This window comes from Tiliqua scincoides, chromosome 1, assembly GCF_035046505.1.
Source record: "Tiliqua scincoides isolate rTilSci1 chromosome 1, rTilSci1.hap2, whole genome shotgun sequence".
NCBI classification, from domain to species: domain Eukaryota; kingdom Metazoa; phylum Chordata; class Lepidosauria; order Squamata; family Scincidae; genus Tiliqua; species Tiliqua scincoides.
The window spans coordinates 110,631,367-110,653,468 of NC_089821.1; the positions used below are offsets into that span (position 1 = coordinate 110,631,367).

Genomic DNA, 22,102 nt, shown 5'->3' on the forward strand with positions numbered 1-22,102 from the left:
GCCTGATTGTATTAAGAAAGCAAGAGCCCAAGTCTATTCCCCTCCTCTGATGCAGCAGTGCCAAAATGGCTACTGCTGCATCCTGTGGGCAGCAGTTGCAGAGTTCTCCTCTGGTTAAGGAAACAATTGTTCCTTTCAGAGGCAAACCTCCACTGTGTGGTGAAGTCTACCTGGAGCTACACTAGCTAAACAGCTGCACAAGTCCATGTAGACTCACGCTGTGGGACTGGGTCTGGGAACTAGTTAAGATTGGCAGCTGCCACTGTTGCTGAACCCATTCTCTTCCCGGACCCGATCCACCCATTCCCCACCTCCATTGCCACCCTATTCTGCCCTCCCCCACCCTGTCACTGCATCATTTTGCCCTCCCTTGCCTCCATTCCACCCTCCCCATTCTGTCCCACCTCCTCTGCCATCTTAACTTCAGTGTGCACATGGACACCTTCATGGGCCAAATTTCAGCAGCAGGTGACTCCGGATCCACTGGCACCAGCAGAAAGGCTCCAGACTTTCCGACTTGATACTGAGCACACTGCCAAACACCTTTTATGATTGGCACTAACTGCTTTATAGCAGTCAGCACCAGTGGAAGAGGCACACCAACACTGCCTGGCCCAAACAGGATTGGGTCATAAGGCACGTAGTAGCATTTCAACTGGTTAGTTTGAGCACACAAATTACAGCTGCATTTGTTAGAAGCTATACAAAATGAAACAGCCCAATAGGTTAAAAACATCTAGCTTCACATGCACTAATGTTCACAACAACATTTGTACACAATGCAGTGAGCAATCCTGTTGTGAGATGCATTTCATGAACCGAGCAAAGAACAAGGAAATAGAAAATTGTATGATATTGTTTACTTACGGTGTTAAAATTTGGAAAGAGTCCAACAGCCGAACTGCCATCCATTGGAAAGGACATAAATGGTTTGATATCCAAGGAGGGTTGCATCATAAGTGTAGGTGTTCGAACAAGGGTAGGTAATGTAGTAGTATGGCATGTACTACCTGCAGACAAGGAGATATTATGATAAGACCAAAATGTTCTATTAAAAAAAATCACAAACATTTCAAACCATACTGTAGGCATTTCACCCCACATGTCTCACTATGAATGAAAGATTTTTACATCCAAATTTTTATTTGCAAATTAAAATGCAATTATGAAATTATATCTTTATCAGAGAAAATGTAGAACACTCTTGCATGTTCATAAGTGTTTAGATCCTTCAGATGTGACATATGTTGCCTATAGCATATTGGCAGGTATAAAGAAGAGCATTGGGAAAATGAACTACTACGATTAGCCAAAGTGGCATGGATGAATACCTCTTGAGCCCAGATGCTTTGGCTGTTCACATAGTGTTGGATATGTGAACCTCTCCTGAATACCTTTATGCCAAGCTGAAATGGAGAGAAAATTGCTCCCCGGTCTCTGAGGATGGATTTCTGCATGTAAAATTTGGCTTAGTTCTATCTACATGCATTTCCCAACTCACAGATAGGTAAATGTCAAAAGAGCTTAACTGCGCCTTTTGTGGTGACACATTTAGAGATAATGCAGTAGCAAAAAAGCAGGATTTTGTAATAAATTTATATGATATTTCTAACAAGAAAAGAATAGTAGCAATTCATCCAATACGTAGTCATTCAGTTAACATGTGTAAGCTGACACAGGTGTTTATGTAATGTTGGAGATTAAAGTGGGGGCTTGCATAAGCCATACTTGCTAAATATTAATCTGATCCCTAATTTATGAATGAGAAAATGACTGCTGCTAAATGTTTCCAAATATATGGAGCAGAGTGGCCCATCCATGAGGCCAAAGGAAGCGGTCACCTCCAGCAACAGATTGGTGGAAGTGTCCATCTCTGTCTACCTCCACTGATCCTCATTCTCCCAGTCCCTGGATTGGAAAAGGAAGAGGGGACATAGAGGAAATGTGTAGGGCAGAGTGAGCTCAGCTAGAACACTGGAGACTGGCAGACATTAGAGATTAGGGGCCTGATCCTGTGCGGTTAGCGCCAGACCAGTGTCGGTGCTGAGTTTCGGAAGTGTGCTGTGAAGTATGCCAGCAAAGCTTATCTCTAGCCCAGTGCTGGCGCTGTGCCAATGCCCATCCGCCGAAGGCCCCTTGCGACTCACATGGAGCTCATCCTTTGCTCCAGGCGGCAGAAAGTTGAGCGGGGCGGGGCGGGGAGGTGTTCTGGGGCAGGAGTAGGGCAGGGAGTGCGGAAGGGAGCAGGGTGAGAGGGGGGCAAGACCGAAGGAGCTCTGCTCCTCCAAATCCAGAGCCCTGTGTCGGGCCTCCTGGCCCAACAGAAGGCTGCTTTACACTGCACCGGATAAATAGCGGGGCCTTCTCCCTTACCCAGGGGAAGGGGACAAATGTCTCCTTCTCCTGAGGAGTCGTTGGTGGCTACCCAGTAGCCACAGGATGCAGTGGCTGCCATTTCAGACCTGCTGCTCCTCTGGGCACCAGGCAGCTGAGGATTGGGCTACAGACAGCAGAGTTTGGGACATTATTGGTTATGGGAGGCAGCATTTAGTATGCTGCCTCAGGCATCAGGGAGTGGCTCTCATCTGAAAATAGCTCCTTCCTCAAGGCAGGTTTCAGATTAATAGAGGCCTAGCTTACTGGAACTGGTTCATGATGCCACATGCCTCTTTGGTCTTAGTAAGCACTACTGTTCCCCAGACCATTAAGAGAGAGCTTCCACTCATCTTTTTTAGACGTCAAGTACCTTTGGCCCCAACTACTCCAAAATGCAAGCAAGTTTTTCTAGGTCTCTGACCTGCCTTTACTCCCCAGGGGAACCACTGCAACCCCTGCTCCAAGTGAGCATGCTTCAGAGTGTTTTAGAAGAATCAGATTAGAAATACAGCCTCTGTGGACTGTGGGGTTCATCAGCCACAGTTCATCAGCCACAGCCCTTAACCATAAAACTTCAAAACAGGGAATAATGAGAATAAAGCAAGCAGGGTATGTGGAACAGACGACAGAATAAATAAAGATGCATTCTTCCTTGCTAGCTATTGTCCACTTTTTCTTCTTCATTTTGTTTTTAAATTGTTTCAGAATGTTATCTTTTTCTCTCAACATGTGGATTTTCTTTTATGTACAGTATTAAAGGGCACAATCCTAATCAGGTCTACTCAGAAGTAAGTCCTATTTTTCAACATTTGGATTTTCTTTTATGTACAGTATTAAAGGGCATAAACCTAATCAGGTCTACTCAAAAGTAAGTCCCATTTTGTTAATGGGGCTTACTCTCAGAAAAGTGTGGTTAGGATTGCAGTCTAATTCTCATTTTGGTGCAGGTTTCTGTACTAATCATTCTACAGAAGCTACTTTCCTTAACTAATGTCATGAACTGTTATGTACTGTGTCTGATAAAGAGCAATGTTAGTAGTCTATTGTTCTTCATAATCTATCCCCTGATGTCAGTACTGCGGAATATGCCCTTTGTTTTTATAGTTCACTTCTATCTTGGTTTACTTCTTATCATTCCAGCCATGCTTGAGCTTTCATTAACAGCTTCTCTTCTTTTCATCAATCTACTGGGCCTCCTGAAGGTTCACTTGTAGGCCCTTTGCAATTCTTGCCTCTCATCTTTTCAATTCTCTGCTAGTCTTTTGCTATTATCATGTTTATACTGACAGTATTTCGTTATTTTCTATCTCCAACCGCTTTTCATCTTCTTTTGTAAATCTTTTCTTTTAAGTACCCCTTCTTTGATTAACTACTCACCAAAGCAGTACTAGCTGCCATTCTAAGGATTCAGCAGCTGGACAGAGAAATCGAAGGAAGAATGCTGAACAAGACAATCACTGGCCCTTTTCAATTCTATTATTTTCTATAGAAAGCTACTCACAAAAATATATGACTGTGATTTGGCATTCAGCTATCAAATATCTTGAGCATTTGGTTGATAAGCAGAAAGAGGGCACCCCAAGAGGGCAAGAGTTTGAAAACTACCTTCAGGATAAGCTGCCTAGCAAGTACATATTGCAGAATATTCTGCAGTGAAAGTGTGCTGAGCGACTTATAGATAATGTAAATGAATTTGATGTATGATTTTTTTATTAATTACTAAAATCAGCTATAAGAAAACATAGCTTAATAGAAGCATTTATATTTATCACAATATCATACTTACAAAAGGATATCATTCAAACTGCTTTACTATAAATTTCCTAGGTCCAATGAAATATCTTCAAAATTCATAGCCTGCTGTCTCAGTTTATGAATTAATTATATTATTTCAATAAGCACTAAAGCAGCTTCATAAACCACCTACTTCTTTTTGTTTTGTTTTGTTTGTCTGTTTTTAGTTTAGACCACACGGTTCATTATCCTTCTCGTTCACATATTATCTATACAGCTTCAGCTCCCATCAGTCTCATCTGGTAATCCTTCCTTGGATGCTTCTGCTTGCGCTTTTTTCTCCTATAATTCTTATATTAATAAGTATGCAATACACTACCTTTCTTCATGGTGCCAAAACATTTTGGTTTTCAGAAGCAAGTGATTTGCCTTCCTGAAGAACTGCCAACTGCCCAATTCCTCAAATGTATCTCTTTTCTTAAATTATGTTTAATTTTTCTTTCTGACAGATCATTTTAAAGCACAATAATGCATCTATGAACCAAAAAGCTAGAAGAGCCTAAAGAAGGGTAGCCCAGTCCTGAGCTGCCTGGCACACTGGTCTGCCATTGCACCAATAAGAGGCTCAGGGTGGACGGGAGGGCTTTTACCATGCTTCCACCTCCTCCCACAGCCTTCCCACCCCAAGTAATCCCCTCCCTGCCCAGTCCCTCCGCTCTGCCCTCCCCAACACCTCCTGCTTCTTCCACTGACTTTTTACTCCAGTGGGTGACAGGAGAGCCAATAACGTGGGTGGGAAGGCTCCAGCGCACTATTGAGTGTCCTGCTGGAGCTGACTTTAGTTTATAGCAGTGAGCCAGGTTGGTCTAGGATGCTTTGGGAATTTGACTTAGACCTGGAAGATCCAGGTTCAAATCCCTGCTCAGCCATGAAGCTTCCTGGGTGGCCTTGGGACAGTCACTATCTCTTAGCCTCACCTATCTCACAGGGTTGTCGTGAGGACAAAATGTAGGAAGGAACCATTTACACCAGCCTGAGCTCCTTGGAGGAAGAGTGGTATAAAAGTGAGAAAAATAAATAATTTGCTACACCCTTTTCTGTCATACTGTCTGAAATCCAATGATCATATTCTCAATATGACTGCATGAAATTGCCTGGTGTGAATCCATCACTGGCACAGACAGCTACAGTGGCAGTCTTGCAATTTGCAACTTTGTCTTGTTGATGGCTGGTTGCATGTATTGTTATCATGTTTGCACTTCTTTTTTGGCACTGAGATGACAAGCATGAGGTGCTTATATATTTTTGTGAAAACTGTAGCATGAGACAGAACGGACAAAGAGAATATTCACAAATTGGTGTTAATATCCCTACTTGGGCTGACAACGCTCTTTCTTGATAGGGAATTAATCCTGAAAGAAAATGTGCTACAATACTATCACCTTTCCTCCCCTGTTGTTTATTAAATGCAAAACTTTCTTTAAAATCTTCTAAGTAAGTCAGTGCCTGCAGTTTACATAAGCCTGAGAAGCACGTTGACAGTTGTGCTTAATTATCTGTAAGTCAGGAGCTTATTCAAGTGTATTCATAAATACAAAAAACAGCTAAAGGCACTCTAACATGCAAATACAATCCTCTATAAATCTGCTGTGAAAAATATATCAGGAGGAAAAGAAAACTGCAGGCAAATGTCAAAAGTTTTAACAGTTTACTCTGAGTTCTTAGCACCATAGATTTGAGAGCAATAATTAACTTCCCTCCAATTAGCAAATCTTACATGCATTGCCAAACTGGTTAGGACCCACAGATGCATGTCAATCACATATCTGGTTACAGAAGCATATTATTATGACTTTGGATGTCTTGATTTATACAAATCAACCCACTGGCCCACAAATGGGTTTAGCCAAAAGTTTTCCCAATGAGAATCAAGAGCTTAACGGAAAGGACTGAATGTCCTGTGATGGCGCTAATCGTGTAATTTTGGAGTCAGTTTGGCGGAGAGAGAGACAACTAGAAAGAAGTTTTAGTTTGAATCTAGGCATAACAGAAAGGGTGGATGAGCTCTGAAAGTTTCTAGCTGGAAACTGAAAATAAGAAATACGACAAACACCACAAAATTCCAGTTCTGTCTCCAAAAAAAGAAATTAATGCCGGTGACATCATTTCTTCCCATCCCTTGGTGAAGTGGGGAGCTCAAATGCATTCCGCTCTTAGCCATCATTAATGCAAAACAGAAAGCCTCTTGCTTAAAAATGTATTTTTTAAAAACATACAAATATATATACAGTCGGTCCTCATTATCTGCAGGTTTGGAACCTGTGAATTTGGCCCACTGCAGGTTCCAAACCCATGGCTGGTGGACCCATGGAAGTGCCTTCTGGTTGTGTCTGGAAGGCTTTCTGAGGCCCTGAGAGCCTCTCTGATCCTCAGAAACCCCCCCCCCCCAAGTGTTGGAAGGGCACTTCTGATTTTATTGGAAACTGGAACTGCCCTTTCAATTCCTCCAGCCTGGAGAAACTTCAGAACACCTCTGGACGCAATAGGAAGGTGCTTCCGGTCGCATCCTGAGGTCTTCATGACCTAAACCCGCAGGCTCGATTATGAGTTTCGTTATCTGCAGCGGGTCTGGGAACAGATCCCTTGCAGATACTGAGGGCCAAGCCGTGTGTGTCTCAAGTTTCTGACAGATAAGGCACATTGTTTCTAAATTAAATTGGAGGCTACCTCCTCCAAGGAAGCATATTAGCAGTTCTCCTTTGGAACATGAGTGTCTCCTGACGTACTATTTGGAAATTATGGCCTGTGTATATCTATGTATACATTTAGTCAGGAATCCCATTAAAATCAGAAACTGCTGAAAGTTATATTTTTCTTAAACGAACAACTGTGGTTTCAAATTATGGTTAAACAGGAACACTGGTTAGATTCAACTATAGTGAACACTGGTGTTGCTGTGTCTCTTTACTGCAGTTGCTTTCAAAGGAGAAGGAGTAAGTACTCTTGTGGCTAATTCCTGATCTCTTAATTGCAATGAAGAGGTATTCAGTATTAAATCTGGACAAGACAGAGGACCTCCTGGTGCAGAATCCACGATGTGGGTGCTAGAATATTGCCCTGCTCTAGATGGGGTTGCACTCACCCTGAAAGAGCAGGTTCGCAGCTTAGGGGTTCTCATGGACTCGCAGCTCCTCCTGGATGTCCAGGTGTCAGCTGGACGCCTTTGCCTGGCTCCAGCTGGGGCGCCAGCTGCCGCCGTACCTGTCTCAGGCAGACCTGGCCACAGTGCTCCATGCCATGGTGACATCAAGATTAGATTATTGTAATGTGCTCTACGTGGGCTGCCCCTGAAGACGGTCCAGAAGCTACAGCTAGTGCAGAATGCGGCAGCTTGGGTAGTTGCTGGAGGTTGGCGGTTTGACTGTCACGCCGCTACTCCGGTGACTGCACTGGCTGCCCAGTTGTTTCCGGGCTGAATTCAAGGTGCTGGTTTTGACCTTTAAAACCCTAAACGGCTTGGGACCAGCGTATTTGAGAGACCGCCTTCTTCTGTACAGTCTCTGAGGGCATCAGAAGGAGCCCTGTTGGTTGTGCCATCATTGAAAGTGGTGAAGGGGATGGCGGCCAGAAGCAGGGCCTTTTTGGTGGTGGCGCCTGCACTGTGTAATTCCCTCCCCTTTGAGTTGAGAACAGTGTGTGCTCCCTGGGGCATTTGGTGGGCCGCTGTGAGATACAGGAAGCTGGACTAGATGGGCCTATGGCCTGATCCAGTGGGGCTGTTCTTATGTTCTTAACAGCTCCCTTGTTTCTGACTTTCCAGCGGGGCTTGAAGACTTTTTTATTTAAGAAAGCCTTCGAGGACCTATAAGGGCTACTTTTATAAATTATGTCTTTTACGGTGTGTTTTTATCTGCAGACTGCATTTTATTTGGTTTTAATTCTTTTTAATGTTTATTTGTATTTTATCTTGCTTTGTATTTTAATCTTGATTATTAGCCGCCTTGGGTGCCCTTCAGGGAGAAAGGCGGAATATAAATAAATAAATAAATAAATAAATAAATAAATAAATATTATGTCTTCACTGGTCCTAAATAAGACTTACATAGGAAGAACATTGGTTCTGCTTCCATTTTCAGACTGAATGGGATTAGTTATAAAAAAAAAGGAAGCATGAATTTTCTCCCCTTTGGTGAGGAGAAGAGAAAGGGAAAGGGGGGGAAGCACACAGTAAAGGAAAGCAAAGGGAGCGGAAGCACAAGTTTGTGATGTCTAAACCAGGCCACTGGCTGATATGTAGCTCAAAAACTAAGCTGCCCATTTTTACAGCATAATTCATCTGGAGTACAGTGCATGCAACATTTAACACAGACCCATATTTTAAGTGCTTTAACAATTCTTTACAACATCTTTTCAAAAGCTTGTTGGAGCTCCTATGTTCTGTCCTAACAGCCTCACTGCAGCCAGGCAATCTAGCTAAACCAAATTAATATATTCAAAAAATGTATGCAAAATATTCACAAACAAAGGGAAAGGGCAGTGTTAGGGTGGAGGGGAGAGAGCAACGGATTATTTAGAGAGGTCACTTGGAAAGAAGTACTTGCAAAATGCATTAATATTCTTCTTTCTGAGGCTACTGTGAGCGTTTCCCTCTTTCTCTAAACATTCCTGATAATACTAGCAGGTTGAAGATAACCAGAGGGCTCGCTGTACTCACTTCCATCAAGAACCATTACATCAAACACAGAATCCCACCAACATTTCCTCTAAAGGTCAGGCACATTTACACCAATGTCCAATCAAATTTGTATGTAGATCAGAACTAAGCAAGAAGGAACACTGACACAAGAAGGATGTAGCTGCCAATGGTCATTATAATTATAAATGCTAGAGATGTTCACAATTAAATTAGTTTTTTAATGATAAGGGCAATTCAAATTGCAATCCTATGCACACTTCTTTGGGAGTAAACCCCACTAAATGAGACTGGACTTGCTTCTTAGTAAACATGCACAAGATTGTGTTAGTACACAAAATACATCTTGTTTTAAACTATTAGTAAAGCTTGGGTACAAATATTTATTTAAGATTTTATCCCAACACAGTTTACCAAATATGTTAAATACTAAAACAGCATAAAATTCCACCCCATCCTCAATAAAGCACCACTTCACTTTTGTATTATTGATCTCTTTCCTGTAAATTTAGATCAGGATCCACTCACAGGATTTGGGGAGCGTGTGTAATATTATCAGAACGACAAGTATTCACAACAACAAGAAAACTGTAATCGGTAGAGTACCTCCACAACTTTCACAACTGTGCTAAGCTGTCCTGTGCTCTAAATCAGGGTTTCTCAAACTGTGGGTCGTGGGCAGGTCATTAAGCTGTAACAGACAGCTTAAGCTGACAGCAGACGAGCAAAATGCATCAAACCCTATGGAAAGTTAAACTGAACAACACTGCACGTTTACTCATGACTAGATGACCACGCCTTGGTTCAACGTGAAGGGAAAGAAAGAGAAATCCAGTGCCATCAGAATGGTTCCGATCTGATGACCACAGTCCCCAAAAAACACCCAAGAAGGAAATCCCTCTTTCCAATCTGACAAATGTATAGAGCCCTATGGAAAGTGAAAATAAGCCACACAGTTGCATTAACTTGCAGGCAAGCAAATGTGCCTTGGCTCATGTAGAAGGTCAGGTGAAGGGAAGTGCAAGGTTACCAGAATGCTCTCAATTCAATGAATGTGGAGCTCAACAAATGCTCTGGAAGGCAGCCCACCCACCATAGTGCAGTAAAAAGAGGGGAGACTTTTTTTTTTCTTTTTTTAGTCTTGTAAAGCTAAGAGTTCTGATGGTGTGTAATTTTTAAAAATGTGTAGCAGCGCAAGATGCTGCTTTGGGAAGCACCCAAGGCTTTTGGGGCCTTGTTGCTTGGTGGGAGTACAGAGCACTGAAAGATGTCGCAGTTTGACATTGTTTGGGAAGCCCACAAGGCCTAGGGCCTTGTGGCTTGCTGGGAGTACAGAAAGCAGATGCACTGAAGGGTTAGTAGGAACTGAAATAGCAAGGAATCAGAGCAAGGATGAGTCATGGATTCAAAGGGTAAATGCTGGCAGGAGAGCTAGAAGCAGAACGCTGGGAAATCGAGAGAGAATGCCCTTCTCCTGGCTAGCCCGCTCAGCCTTTATTGAATCTCTAAAACATGAAGCAATACTGTTACAACATTAAGGGTTATTAAAGGTTACTAAGATTATACTGGCTGCCTACTAGCTAGTTCTAGCTTGACCACAATACACACTCCTGGGATATGATTCTGTTGTTCACAGCACTGGGTTCAGAGTCATCACCAAGGCCAAGAGTTTGCTCTTGCCGTGCAGGCACAGAATGTGTTCTGCTGTTGCCACATATGCCAAGGCATCTCAAAACCTAGTGCTTGTGCACATAAATACGTACTACAAAATGGATTCCAGTGCTAATAGATCTAAAACTACTGCTTGACTGGGAAGGGTTGTTGACTTTTATAATATAAAGTCTTCCACTCCACCTCCCCCACAGTGAAGTCTCATTTCCTCTTGTCATCCTCCTTGGTTTTTAATGCTGCTTAGAGGGAAGCTTTGAATCTCAGTCCAGCTCAAATAAGAAACAGGTTGGATTTAAAATTGATTTTGTCCCAAATCACACTGAATTGACTTAAATAGAAGAACTTAAATTGAACTGGAGATTGGGTAGTGCTGAAAACCTTAAGGTGCTTTTTTTGGCGGCAGTGGGGGGTTTGAAGTTTTTGCAGGCAGGCTATAGACAGAATCCACTTGGTGGAACAGGGCTGGATTCCCCTATTCATCTCCCCTTCTTTAATTATATGTTTTGGTTATTTCTAATTATTCAATTTTATTTATTTAATTATTTATAGACTGCCTATCAAGGGAAAATGGCACAGTTTCAGTGCTTGCAATGGGCAATTTCAAAGCTTGCTGCATTCTCGGGAAAGTACTTCCTGCTTGATGATGTCACTTCCAGCCATGACATCACGTCCAGGTTAATGACATCACTTCTGGTGGGTCCCAGACAGATTGTCATTCTAAAAAGTGGGTCCTGGCACTAAAGGTTTGAAAACCACTGCTTTAAACTATGTCCTATTACAAAAAGGTTAATGACATCACTTCTGGTGGGTCCTGGACAGATTGTCATTCTAAAAAGTGGGTCCTGGCACTAAAGGTTTGAAAACCACTGCTTTAAACTATGTCCTATTACAAAAAGGGATAGATTTTTCCTAGTACGAGTTTCGTAGTTGCAGTTATAGTATGTAGTTTCCTAGTACGTAGTTTTCGTAGTTGCAGTTCCTCATGCCACTTCAAAGACCTCGGAGGGGAAGGTTGCCAACCTTCAGAAGTGGCCCTTCAGAGAAAACATGAGACTATAGGAGGAGGGGATGCCTGCAAGACCCAGTAAATGCACAGAACACTTTTGAATTCTTGCCTTATTTACCTCAATTACATTCTTTTCCTTTTAAGCAATTTTTGAATGTATGCAATAGCTTCACAGATGCAGAAGATCGTTGATATGCATAATTTCACTTTTAGTCTTACTTAAGCAAGACATTTTCAGGAAGAAAAGTATTTAGATAAAATACCTCAATTTTATTTTGCTGCACTGGTTTCCTCACAGCTTATTTTTCTTCCTTACTTATTTCAATTACTGCTATCTTATTCCTCCCACAAAAACTGCATGAAGCTTGCCCAGACAAAAGGAAAGAGAGATTTTGACAAAACTTACTGGCTTCTGCCAGGAGCCCTTGACACATTTGTGAAAGGCTGGTGATGAAAGGCAATGTCATTTGAGATCACCAATCTTGTGTGCTCCACTTAAATGGAGCAGGAAATGTATGCCAAGGACCACAAACCCAGATCTACGGCTTCCATGTAAATGAACAGAGCAACCACTCCCTGTGGTTGATTATCTTCATGAACATCAAAAGCTGCTAAGCCCAGAAGAATTCTTTGCATTTGGACCAATTCATCTGATTAATACAAGTAACCTTCTTCCTCTACTTGCAAAATGTTCCAAACAAAAGAAGTCCCCAGAGCAGCGGAACATAGTCAAACAATAAATTCTTATTCAAATCCTCTTCAGCATCAGCTTACACTGTGTGTTATTACTATTTTTCCAAGAGTTAGAAAGAGGAATTTTGTTTATAACTTGCACTAGTAGCAGGGCGTGCCCACATTCTCAGTGCATCAGGTGGTATGTCAAGGTGCTCCCTTTACCCTTTTCAGTTAAAATCCTTTCAGCGCCTGAGGGCATCAACCCTCCTCCCCCGTGCCACACTAATTAATCATCACCACTTTATTTCTCCATTAGCATCCCATTTCCTACCATTTTCAGTGGCATTTCTTGTATCAACCCTGCTCTCTGTTGTGCACTCCACTTCTTCCTCCTCCTTGCCCCAGCCAGCCACCTCTGCTCCTGCCTTTGAAAAGAGCAGCCACCACTCCATTTCTCCCCCTACTTCCTTTTTTCTGATCCTCATCCTGCTGCTCTTTTCAGCTGGCAGCAATAGGGTGGATGGCTAGAGCAAGGAGGAGAAGGTGGAGACACCCTGTAGGTGGAGTGGCTGTAGAAGCAGATGAAGCATTACAGGAGATAAGAAGAAAGGGGGAAGACACAAAGACAGGGACATGATCTGCAATCCCCTCAAAACTGCTGCTTTGTATTTTGGGCCCAGCGGTGCCTGTTAGAGAACCAGCCCTGTCCAAAAGAGCAATTAGGAAAAAAAAATAGAAAAATACAGACATCATCATAGCAAATATTCAACCTGGCCCATAAATCAATAAATTGAAGCAGCACCCTTGAAAGGGAAGAGAAGACTTGGGTGTGTACACTTCATCAGTTGCATGCAGTGAACTGAGGACAAAGTCAGAATAATCAATACTCAGAGAAGGACAAACCAAGTCAACAACGGAAGAACAAAAAATGATGGGAATGCAAAACTTACATGCTGACTGCTGGACAGATGCATCTGTTGGTTATACGTAAATGAGGCATTGGCTAGAACTACAATCAATGGGATTTCAAAAGTGCTACGTTTGGCATAAGACTGAGCCAATAATCCTTATTCAGACTCTGTGTATCACAGTCACATTTCAACTTTTTGCAGCCTCTTGCTTCAGCTGTCCTTTAAAAACCAAAGTAGACATATCCTAAATTTGGAGTAAGAGGGAATCCATAGAGACCGACATCCCCCCTCCATTTTCTGTACACAGGTGGGACCTCTTTATCCACAGATTTGCTCAACCACAAGTGCTGAACCCCTGGTTTGCCTCTTCCCCGGCAGACCTCCCAAATACAACCTTGTCCCAGCTGCATCTGGGAGGCTTTCTGAGCCTCCGAGAGGCTTTTAAAAATGTTTTTAAAACTTCTAATCTGCTTTAAGAACTGACATTTCCAGGGAAAATGTAAGGATACCAAGCAATATACCTCCCACGGAAGGTGAAAGGAGGTCTAGTTCTGTTGGAGGCTGCAGTCTTATCCTCGACTGTCATATCAATTTGCTGAATTATTTTCTCCCTTTAAAGGTTTGGAGTATCAGCCCTGAGGAGTCAACAGGAAATGAATCTGCTTTATTTTTTAAAAAACAGTTCTGAAAAAATTTAACATATATACCTACAGCATTCACCTTCTTTGGAGAATTCAAGCTTTGGTTGATTGTACTAATACTGTCATAAAAACCTTGTGGGACCCTGTAAGGCTCATGTATATCAGAAGTCAGATTCTTATTTTAAGGAGGTGTATTCTTTGAAGAAATATCCCTGCACCAAAGACAGAGATTTTTTTTTTTTTGCCTTCAATACAAATAAAATTCCCTTTGCCTTCACTGCTAGTGTTTAGCGTTGTCAACCCTGACTGAAGCTACTCTTGGAGATGTTCTTTTTCAACAAGGCATAATGTCATTAATCCAAGTAGGCCCTGTTAAACATCATCAGGACTGCTTTAGTACTCTCCTGGATATTGATGTTAATTCCTGGAGATTCCAGACTAATTCTAGAGGCTTAGCAACACTACTAATATTCCAGGGAGGATACTACACTAACACAAATAGGATATATCCTGTTAGAATCGACTTTAAAGAGTGAACAATTTAAGTGACAAACACACACTTTGAATTACTCCTGCTAATGGTCAAAGAGGTGCTTTTTCAAGTGCTGCTCATCTGATATTCAGTGGGGGGGGGAGTAACTGTCCCACTTCACCCCAGCACAGTGACTTTTCTAGTGGCTGTTTGCTAGTGCTTCTTCTGTATCTTTTTAGATTGTCAGCCATTGTGGGACAGCGAGCCACTGAGTTAGTTGATTTTTCTCAGTAAACCTCTTTGTAAACTTCTTCTATTGAAATAATGGTATCTAAATATTCTTAATAACAGCAACAGAAATGACTCAATGATACGTTTCACAACAATAATTTCCTCCTCTTAGAACCTGAGTATTCTTTCACCTCAGTATTTAAACTTTCATTACAATATGTGTGTTCTTCCATTACATAATACTAGATTCATCCTGAAAGATAAACCTAAACTGATGTAACAGCTCCAATAATAGCATACCAGTGGCGATGGCCAATAAACTGTCCCCTAAATATTCAGTACAAGTACAATGGACTTTGTGGTGCCATCTCAGGCTCTGGTCAGATGCTCTTTTTTGAACCTGATATAGGAGGGAAGTGGCCTCAGATTCACATTTAATCTAATTCTGCCCTTTTCTTGCCCTGTTCCGAAAGTTAAGGAAACATCTGACCTGGTACAACACCAGGTGTATCTATACCTGGGGTGTCACTGAAATTACTACCTGTATCAGACTTAAGAAGAGGATTGAATTGCAGGTTCAAGAAGATCCTAAGTAGACATAAACTTAGTTTTATGTCAGGTCAACTAGTGGAGACAGAGGTTAAGAGAGGAGAGGCCAAGGAACAAGCCTGAGAAACACTGATCTTGACTTACACCGAGTTCAGAATGAAATCAGGCCCTCAAATCTTTTGTTTGCATTTTGGGATGTGTAGTGTGTACAGAAATTTTTTTAATACTGCATATTTATGAGTTGATGTATTGCACACCTCCAAATGCCTGAAAACCGAGCCTCATAGGACTGAAACCTAGGTAGAGGGGGAAAGAAATGGCATTTTTCTGTGCAAATGAAAAAGGAATACTGAATTATGAATCTTCAAGAAGTTGAATTTTGGATTTCTACTTCAGCCCTTTCCATGGACTCACCTAAGGAAGTGAGGTTTACTTGAACAAGATGGATTCCTATGCCAAAGAGCTACCAGTCTTAGGATGAATCTACACAGGCAGAATAATGAGATCATAAAGTGGATGGCATCACTTCATCTGGGATGTGTGCAACTTAAAAAAATGATCTTCCACATAAACACAAACTTCCCTGCAGGTTAAAAAAAAAAACAAACTGAGCATAACAGGGAAAGACTGGACTTGCTTTCTGATGTTTTATTTGCAGTGAGTTTCTTACAAAGGGAGTATTTTAGTAATGTAACACCCTCCCCAACTGCAGCCGGAAGTGGTACAGTCCATTGTACCATCTCAAAGATTTTTTACTTCTGCTGCATGTGTAGAGATGGGACCTTAAGAAAGTAAGGTTTCAGCAAAAAAAAAAAAAAAAAAAAAAAGTATACATAAAGGGACTACTTATGTTTACAAAGTGAATGAAATTCACTGAATCCCTGACTGACTCCCTTCAGGTCATCGTCTGAAGACCCACAATATGCTTGAGTCATGGCACCAGCAGACCCGTGTGTCGGTCAGGACCCACTAGGTGGGTCACAAGTCAATTTATTTTTAATATATTAGACTTGATGCTACCAAGGTATGTGACTGTATTTGGAGAAATACAGATCTGTATTTTAATAGGCTACTGTGTATAGGCTTTTAACAATGGGGCTTATTCCCAGGTAAGTGTGGACAGTACGTTTTGGGATGTTTCGGGAATTTTTTTTTAAACAGATCAGCAACTGCTTGGGAATGTTTGGACAGTTCTTTTTTTAAAAAAAAAATTTGTACTTATTTAATAATTAATTGATTTGATTTGTTCATGGGGGGGGGTTAAAAGTTTCCAGTTTGATTATGTCACTTCCAGACCACTGTTGGGAACTCGAGTCAGTGACTTGGACTCAAATCATGAAAATGTGTGATCTTGGGTGACTCAGCGAATCATGAGTCGTGCGTGTGGAAGACTGAAAAAGATTCAAGCCAGGGCCCTGATTCGACACTCATCCCCACGCATGTTGACTTGAGACTGCATGTGTCAGGGTGTGCTTCTAACTGTTTTCATGGCATAAAAACCTTGTGGGGCCAGCATTTGAACCAGGGGAATAGCAGGGAGGGCCAGCCGAGAGGCAGGAAAGGGTTAATGGATCCACACAGGAGGGGGAATGCAGGAGAAAGCTCTTTTGCTCATCTGTGATAGGAAGGAAGGAATGGATGATCATTAGACTGCAGGATGGGCAGTCTGGTATTTTTATTGGCTGAGGGAGAGCAGCAGAAGGAGAAGTCAAAGGGGGTTCTTGCCTTACGATTAGCTGGAGGTGGGAAAAGGAGGTGGGGAAGCGAGGGAGAGGCAGTTCATAAGGATCACACTTTCCACCATGGCTGGTGGGGAGGGGAAAGCCTCACGGAATGACTGGCTGCAGTGGGAATACTTCTTAGTAGAGCTGCCAAGGATCAGGTCGTCCTGGTAAGCCTCCCAACTGCTGCGCATGACGCTCCCCTTGCAACTTCTGACCCCACTCTCTTGCGGTCCCTCCCACCCCTCCTGCACTGTTTACAGATGGCTGGGGACAGGAGGGGAGTATTTAAAGAGCACTCCAACACACACACACACCTTGGCAGCAGCCCCATTTTTTCCACTTTTTAAAGGGGGGGGGAGGACTTGACTCGAGTCTTTTAGAGTCACTAAAGGGTGACTCGGAAAGTCAACAGCTACTAATTATGAAAGATTTCAGGACAGGCTGAAAGCTCAGTTGACAGAGCCAAATTGCCAGTGTATGCTGCATCCAACCACCTAAAGCAGTGATACTCAAACTTTTCTGGTCAGTGGCTCCCTTGACCCCTGTGGCTGTTGACCATGACTCCCCATCATGTTCCTGACGGCTGGAAGTGACATAATTAAATAGGAAGTGGCCAGAAATATTAACTATATTAATATTAATTATATTAATCATATAATTAATTATGACCCCTGGGGGCTGGGGACAAGAATAGGCCCTCACTTTGGCTGTACTTGTCGTAAGAGGCGACTAAACAGCCACTGGATAGATGAGGCTTGTCAGCCTGGGAAGGCAGCTCATCTGAGAGAAGGAAAACTCTGATCCCAAACCTCCACTGCCTTGTGGTTACATCCAGTTATGGAAAAGGCTTCAGGAGACAACCTCGAGGCAAAATCCGGAGCTGGAGGCGCTGAGGCAGTTCGTGGCTGTATACAGTCACGCTCTGGCAACTCCTGCAACACTGCTGGAACCAACCGTATTGGCTTCTGCCTTCCCACTGGACCATTTCAGCAACATGGAGAGGGAGAATTTGCTGCATGGGTAACAGTCTATCCTCCATATCTACATTACCCAGGCTTCACGCACTGGAGAGGACACTCTATTCCAGAACCACCATTCAGAGCGTGATACCATAGTCTTCCAAGACTGAAGGATGCTAACAACCACATTAATTAATTAAATGCAGATCTTAAAAATATATTATTAATACACAGCAATATACCTGCTTTATAAATGATCAGCTGCTGATCACTGTTGGAGACAGGATACTGGAATAGGTAGATTTTGTCTGGTCCAGGAAGACTCATTTTTTTTAACTTTGTAAGGATACCAATAGAATTGCTTTATCAAATGAACTTTGTGAACAACCAGTCTGACTAACATTACACATACACACACACACACACCCATGGACCCCAATCCAACTAGTCATTTAGTCATTTCTCCCATTCTCCTTGGATAGGATTGAACCCTTTATTAATTTAAGTAAATTAAATTTTTCCAGCAGCTGGTGGGAAAAACAAAAATAGACCATGAAAATATATCAGAGCTGATAAGGGTTTGGTTATGAAGCTGATTTGTCTCCTATACTAGGAGATGCACAGCTCAAGCCTATGCAAGTCTACTCAGAAGTCCCATCAGAGTCAATGGGGCTTATTCCCAGGAAACTGTGGATAGGATGGGCTGACAGGCTGGGAACTAGGAACCAACCAGACAAGGATCAAGGAGGGTTTCTTTCTGACGGTCAGCAAGGGCAGGGACTGCAAAATGAGCATGCTTGGTACTTGCCAGATGGGGGTTGGAGTCAAAGAGCTTTGGAAACAACATGCAGCAAACACAGAAGGCGGCAGCCTCGGAGTGGAGGGAGAAGGGGGCGGGGCACAGCAGCCACTCTCACAGCTGAGCAACTCCCATTTTTCTGCTTTAAAAATAAGCGCAGAAGACGAGCTCGTATTCTGTCCAGGGGTGTGACTCTATCAATGCGAGAGGATATCCTGCGCCTCCCCTTTGAGTTCCTGGCGCCTCCCTAAAGAGCTGCGCCTCACAGTTTGAATAACACTGACCTAAGGGAAGAGTATCATTCACAGTATACCACATTACCAAAGAAAAACAGATTTTTGCAACTCATTTGTGCCTGTAATTCTCATGATAGAGCAAATTTTCATGCTCCTGTGAACACTGAGTAGTCACGTGGCATCTGTAAACCATGCAATCGTATGTATGTTTACTTAGAAGTACCACTGTGTTCTTTGGGGCTTACTTCTAGGTCAGTGTGTATAGTGCGACAAATGGCCTCTTACCCTCTGGAGACCTCCAGGAGTCAAAAATTCCCCCATGGGATGCAGTGTAACCCATACTGATGCCACTGCATTGCCGCCCAGGGATTTACATTGGATTGGACTGCTGGTGAGATCATTGATCCATGTAACGCAGTGCTGTCAGTCTGATTCTCTTTCCAGGATCTCAAGATGAGGTCTACATCTAAGATGCCTTTGTTAAAGATGCCAAGAATTGTCCCTAAAACCTTTTGCAAAGTTGGTGGTATTAAGGAATACATATTTGTAGCCCTGGTATGTGTATTAAGACAGTAGACTGTATTAGCAGTTCCCTTTGCTTTCTTGTTGGATAAATTTATTATTTTTAAATGTTAGTCTCCTTGGGCATCCTCTGGGGAGAAAGGTGGATTACAAATCAAATCAAATAGATAAATAAATAAATAGACTTGCTTGCTTAAGTTTAGAAGGTAGAAAAATAAGCTTTTCAAAGAACCAAATGTGTTCATGCTACTTCCTGGTGGAAATAAATTATAGTTGCATGGCAGCCATTGTGTATTTTCTAAATATAACCATATTATATTGCTATATTAAGGACTGATTCTTAACTTATATAATTGCTTATGTATGATAAGGAGCCAATTCTAATAAACACACATTTAAACTATTAGTATGCTGTAGTTTGAAAGAGCTTCTTTTCCTTGTTAATATCAATATTGAAAAAGAAGCAAGTGCAACAGTGTCAGATGTCAAAATAACAGATATGACAACAGCAGACGTCAAAATGATCAACATAATATATAGAAATAAATGTGCAAACCCCCTGAAAATACTCTTATTAAAAAAAAAAGATTGGCAGCCTGATTGTATGTATTAACTGCTCTTGCTATCATTTGAAATACTGAATTTTGTAACTCTGCAGGTTATAAATGAGTTGGTGGTCATGAATTTTTATGCAAACTTTATATATTAGTACATCTTTCCCTCTTTATACCTATATAATCTGTTCCTGAAAACAACCCTTATAGTGAAAATCTGGATAACAAGTAAATTATTACATTAATTTCAATAGGAAATTTTCTAACTTGTTCCAAAGCCCCCAAATCAGTGTTTCTCAAACAGTGGGTTGGGACCCACTAAATGGGTTGCAAGCCAATTTCAGGTGGGTCCCCATTCATTTCAATATTTTATTTTTAATATATTAGACTTGATGCTACCATGGTATGTGACTGCATTTGGGGAAATGTTACAGACCTGTGCTTTTAACAAGCTACTCTGTATATTCTTTAAAGAATGATAGTCAATGGGACTTACTCCTGAGTAAGTGTCTGTAGGATTGCACCTAGAATTGTTAAAAAAATTTTCTGCTTGACACTTCTGATCATGGCATCACTTCTGGTTGGTCCTGACAGATTCACATTCCAAAAAGTGGGTCCTGGTGCTAAATGTGTGAGACCCACTGCCATAAATGATTTTGCCCCCAAATCACCCTAAATGCCTTATAGCATAAGGAAAACGTTGCGTAACAGTGAAATAGAATAAATAGCATTTAATAACATTATGCAGCATCAATAAAGTGTTAGTTGACAATGAAAATGTTTCAGAAGTTCTAGCTTCCAATAATGAGGCAGCCATTTTCAACCACTGTGCCGTGGCACACTGGTGTGCCGCGAATGGTCCCCAGGTGTGCCGCAGGAGTTTGGTGGAAGGTCATTTATTAATAGGATCACTGGGGATATGAGCTCCCCACCAACAGAAAGTTGTGCTTTGTCAATTGTCCAAAAACTGATGGTGTACCTTGACAATTTTAGTACCTTGTTGGTGTGCCATGAGACGAAAAAGATTGAAAATCATGGTAATGAGGTCAAGCACCTCAAGCTTTAGTTGGACTATGAGCAAGCCTCTTGTGTTTCATCTGTTTTTCCACGTTATTCATGAGTTTTCTCATCTGCTTCGGTTATACAGAAACCACCTTCAAATTAATTTGTAGAAACACAGAAAACAGATATGTTGTAAAAGCATGCCTTGAAAGCAATGGGACACCCTACCCATCAGGTAGTGCATCTCACCAAAGAAAGCCTCCCTTCCCCAGTTGTGCTCAGTCCTTCAAGGGTCTTGAATAGCACTTCCTCTAAAGCTTGCAGGAGCACACAGCCACACCTTACAAGCCCCATAGTCACACCTTACAATAACAAAGAAATTAAAAAAAAAAACATTTTTAAAACTATGTTAATCATGTTTTAGGATTTCCAACTGCAAGTCCAAGTTTCTAACTCTACTACTTAGAAATTCATCCAGAGTTTCTTGTTTTCCAAAGCCAGTTACAAACACCCCCCCCCCTTCATCATATTTCTGTTTTAAAAACAGACTCCATCAATTTCTCTTCCCCCCACCCCTGGGAAATCCCCACCAATTTTCTCCACAGTCCAAAATCCAGCATTCCCCCCCCCCCCCACATCAGGCAAACCTTCAATAAAATCATACCCATGGAAAAATTCATCATTGAATTGCCCACACAAGCCCAAGCCCCATAGTACAAATCAATCACAAATTATTTTTGACTAGAATCTGAAGTTTTATAAAGAGCTCTTAAAATATTTTACTGAGTTATTAGATTATTGTGGGGCAACAATGGAAGCAAACAGAACAATATTCAGTTTTTCACTGACTTAATAACTTTCCTTTCAACTAACTGACTGGAAGTTGCTGGGAGAACAGTACCAGGAATTGCTAGTTTTGGAAACAGCTCAGATTCTTTGTCTTCTTGGTAGAGCTGTTATCTTTTCTGTAGCTCTGCTGGCTCCAGTACTATTGCATCAGGTATTAACCTTCTCCCACCCATTTACTCAAACTTACTATAAAACATATTTTATCCTAATTTCATGAGATTTTTGCTTTATTCAAGTGAATTCCCTGTGACAGAATTTTTCCAATGCTATACAGTGGTTTTCAAGTGCCCTAATTTATGTGCTAAGAAAGAGACCCTTTAAAGCTCACCTTGGTTACAAGATTATAGTCCATGACAATGTTTAGGCATTAGATGTGAAACTACATATCTAGACATAAATAATTCCTTCATTTCACCAAGGTGCTTTTGTGATGTTTGGTGCAAAGAGACAGCAGGCAAGCGATAAGACTGAACAAATCCTACTCCCAGATACCACTGC

At 41.8% G+C, this 22,102-nt stretch overlaps 1 protein-coding gene across 4 annotated transcripts in view; it reads right to left on the reverse strand.

The window, feature by feature from the left end:
• The window catches only part of ZNF385B (zinc finger protein 385B), a 208,341-nt gene that overhangs the window by 75,414 nt on the left and 110,825 nt on the right, over positions 1–22,102 (reverse strand). For all 4 annotated transcript variants that reach the window (XM_066612361.1, XM_066612360.1, XM_066612359.1 and 1 more), the window contains one exon: positions 868–1,010. In XM_066612361.1, the coding sequence (XP_066468458.1) occupies positions 868–1,010 (143 nt within the window). The remainder of the gene's footprint in view (positions 1–867; positions 1,011–22,102) is intronic.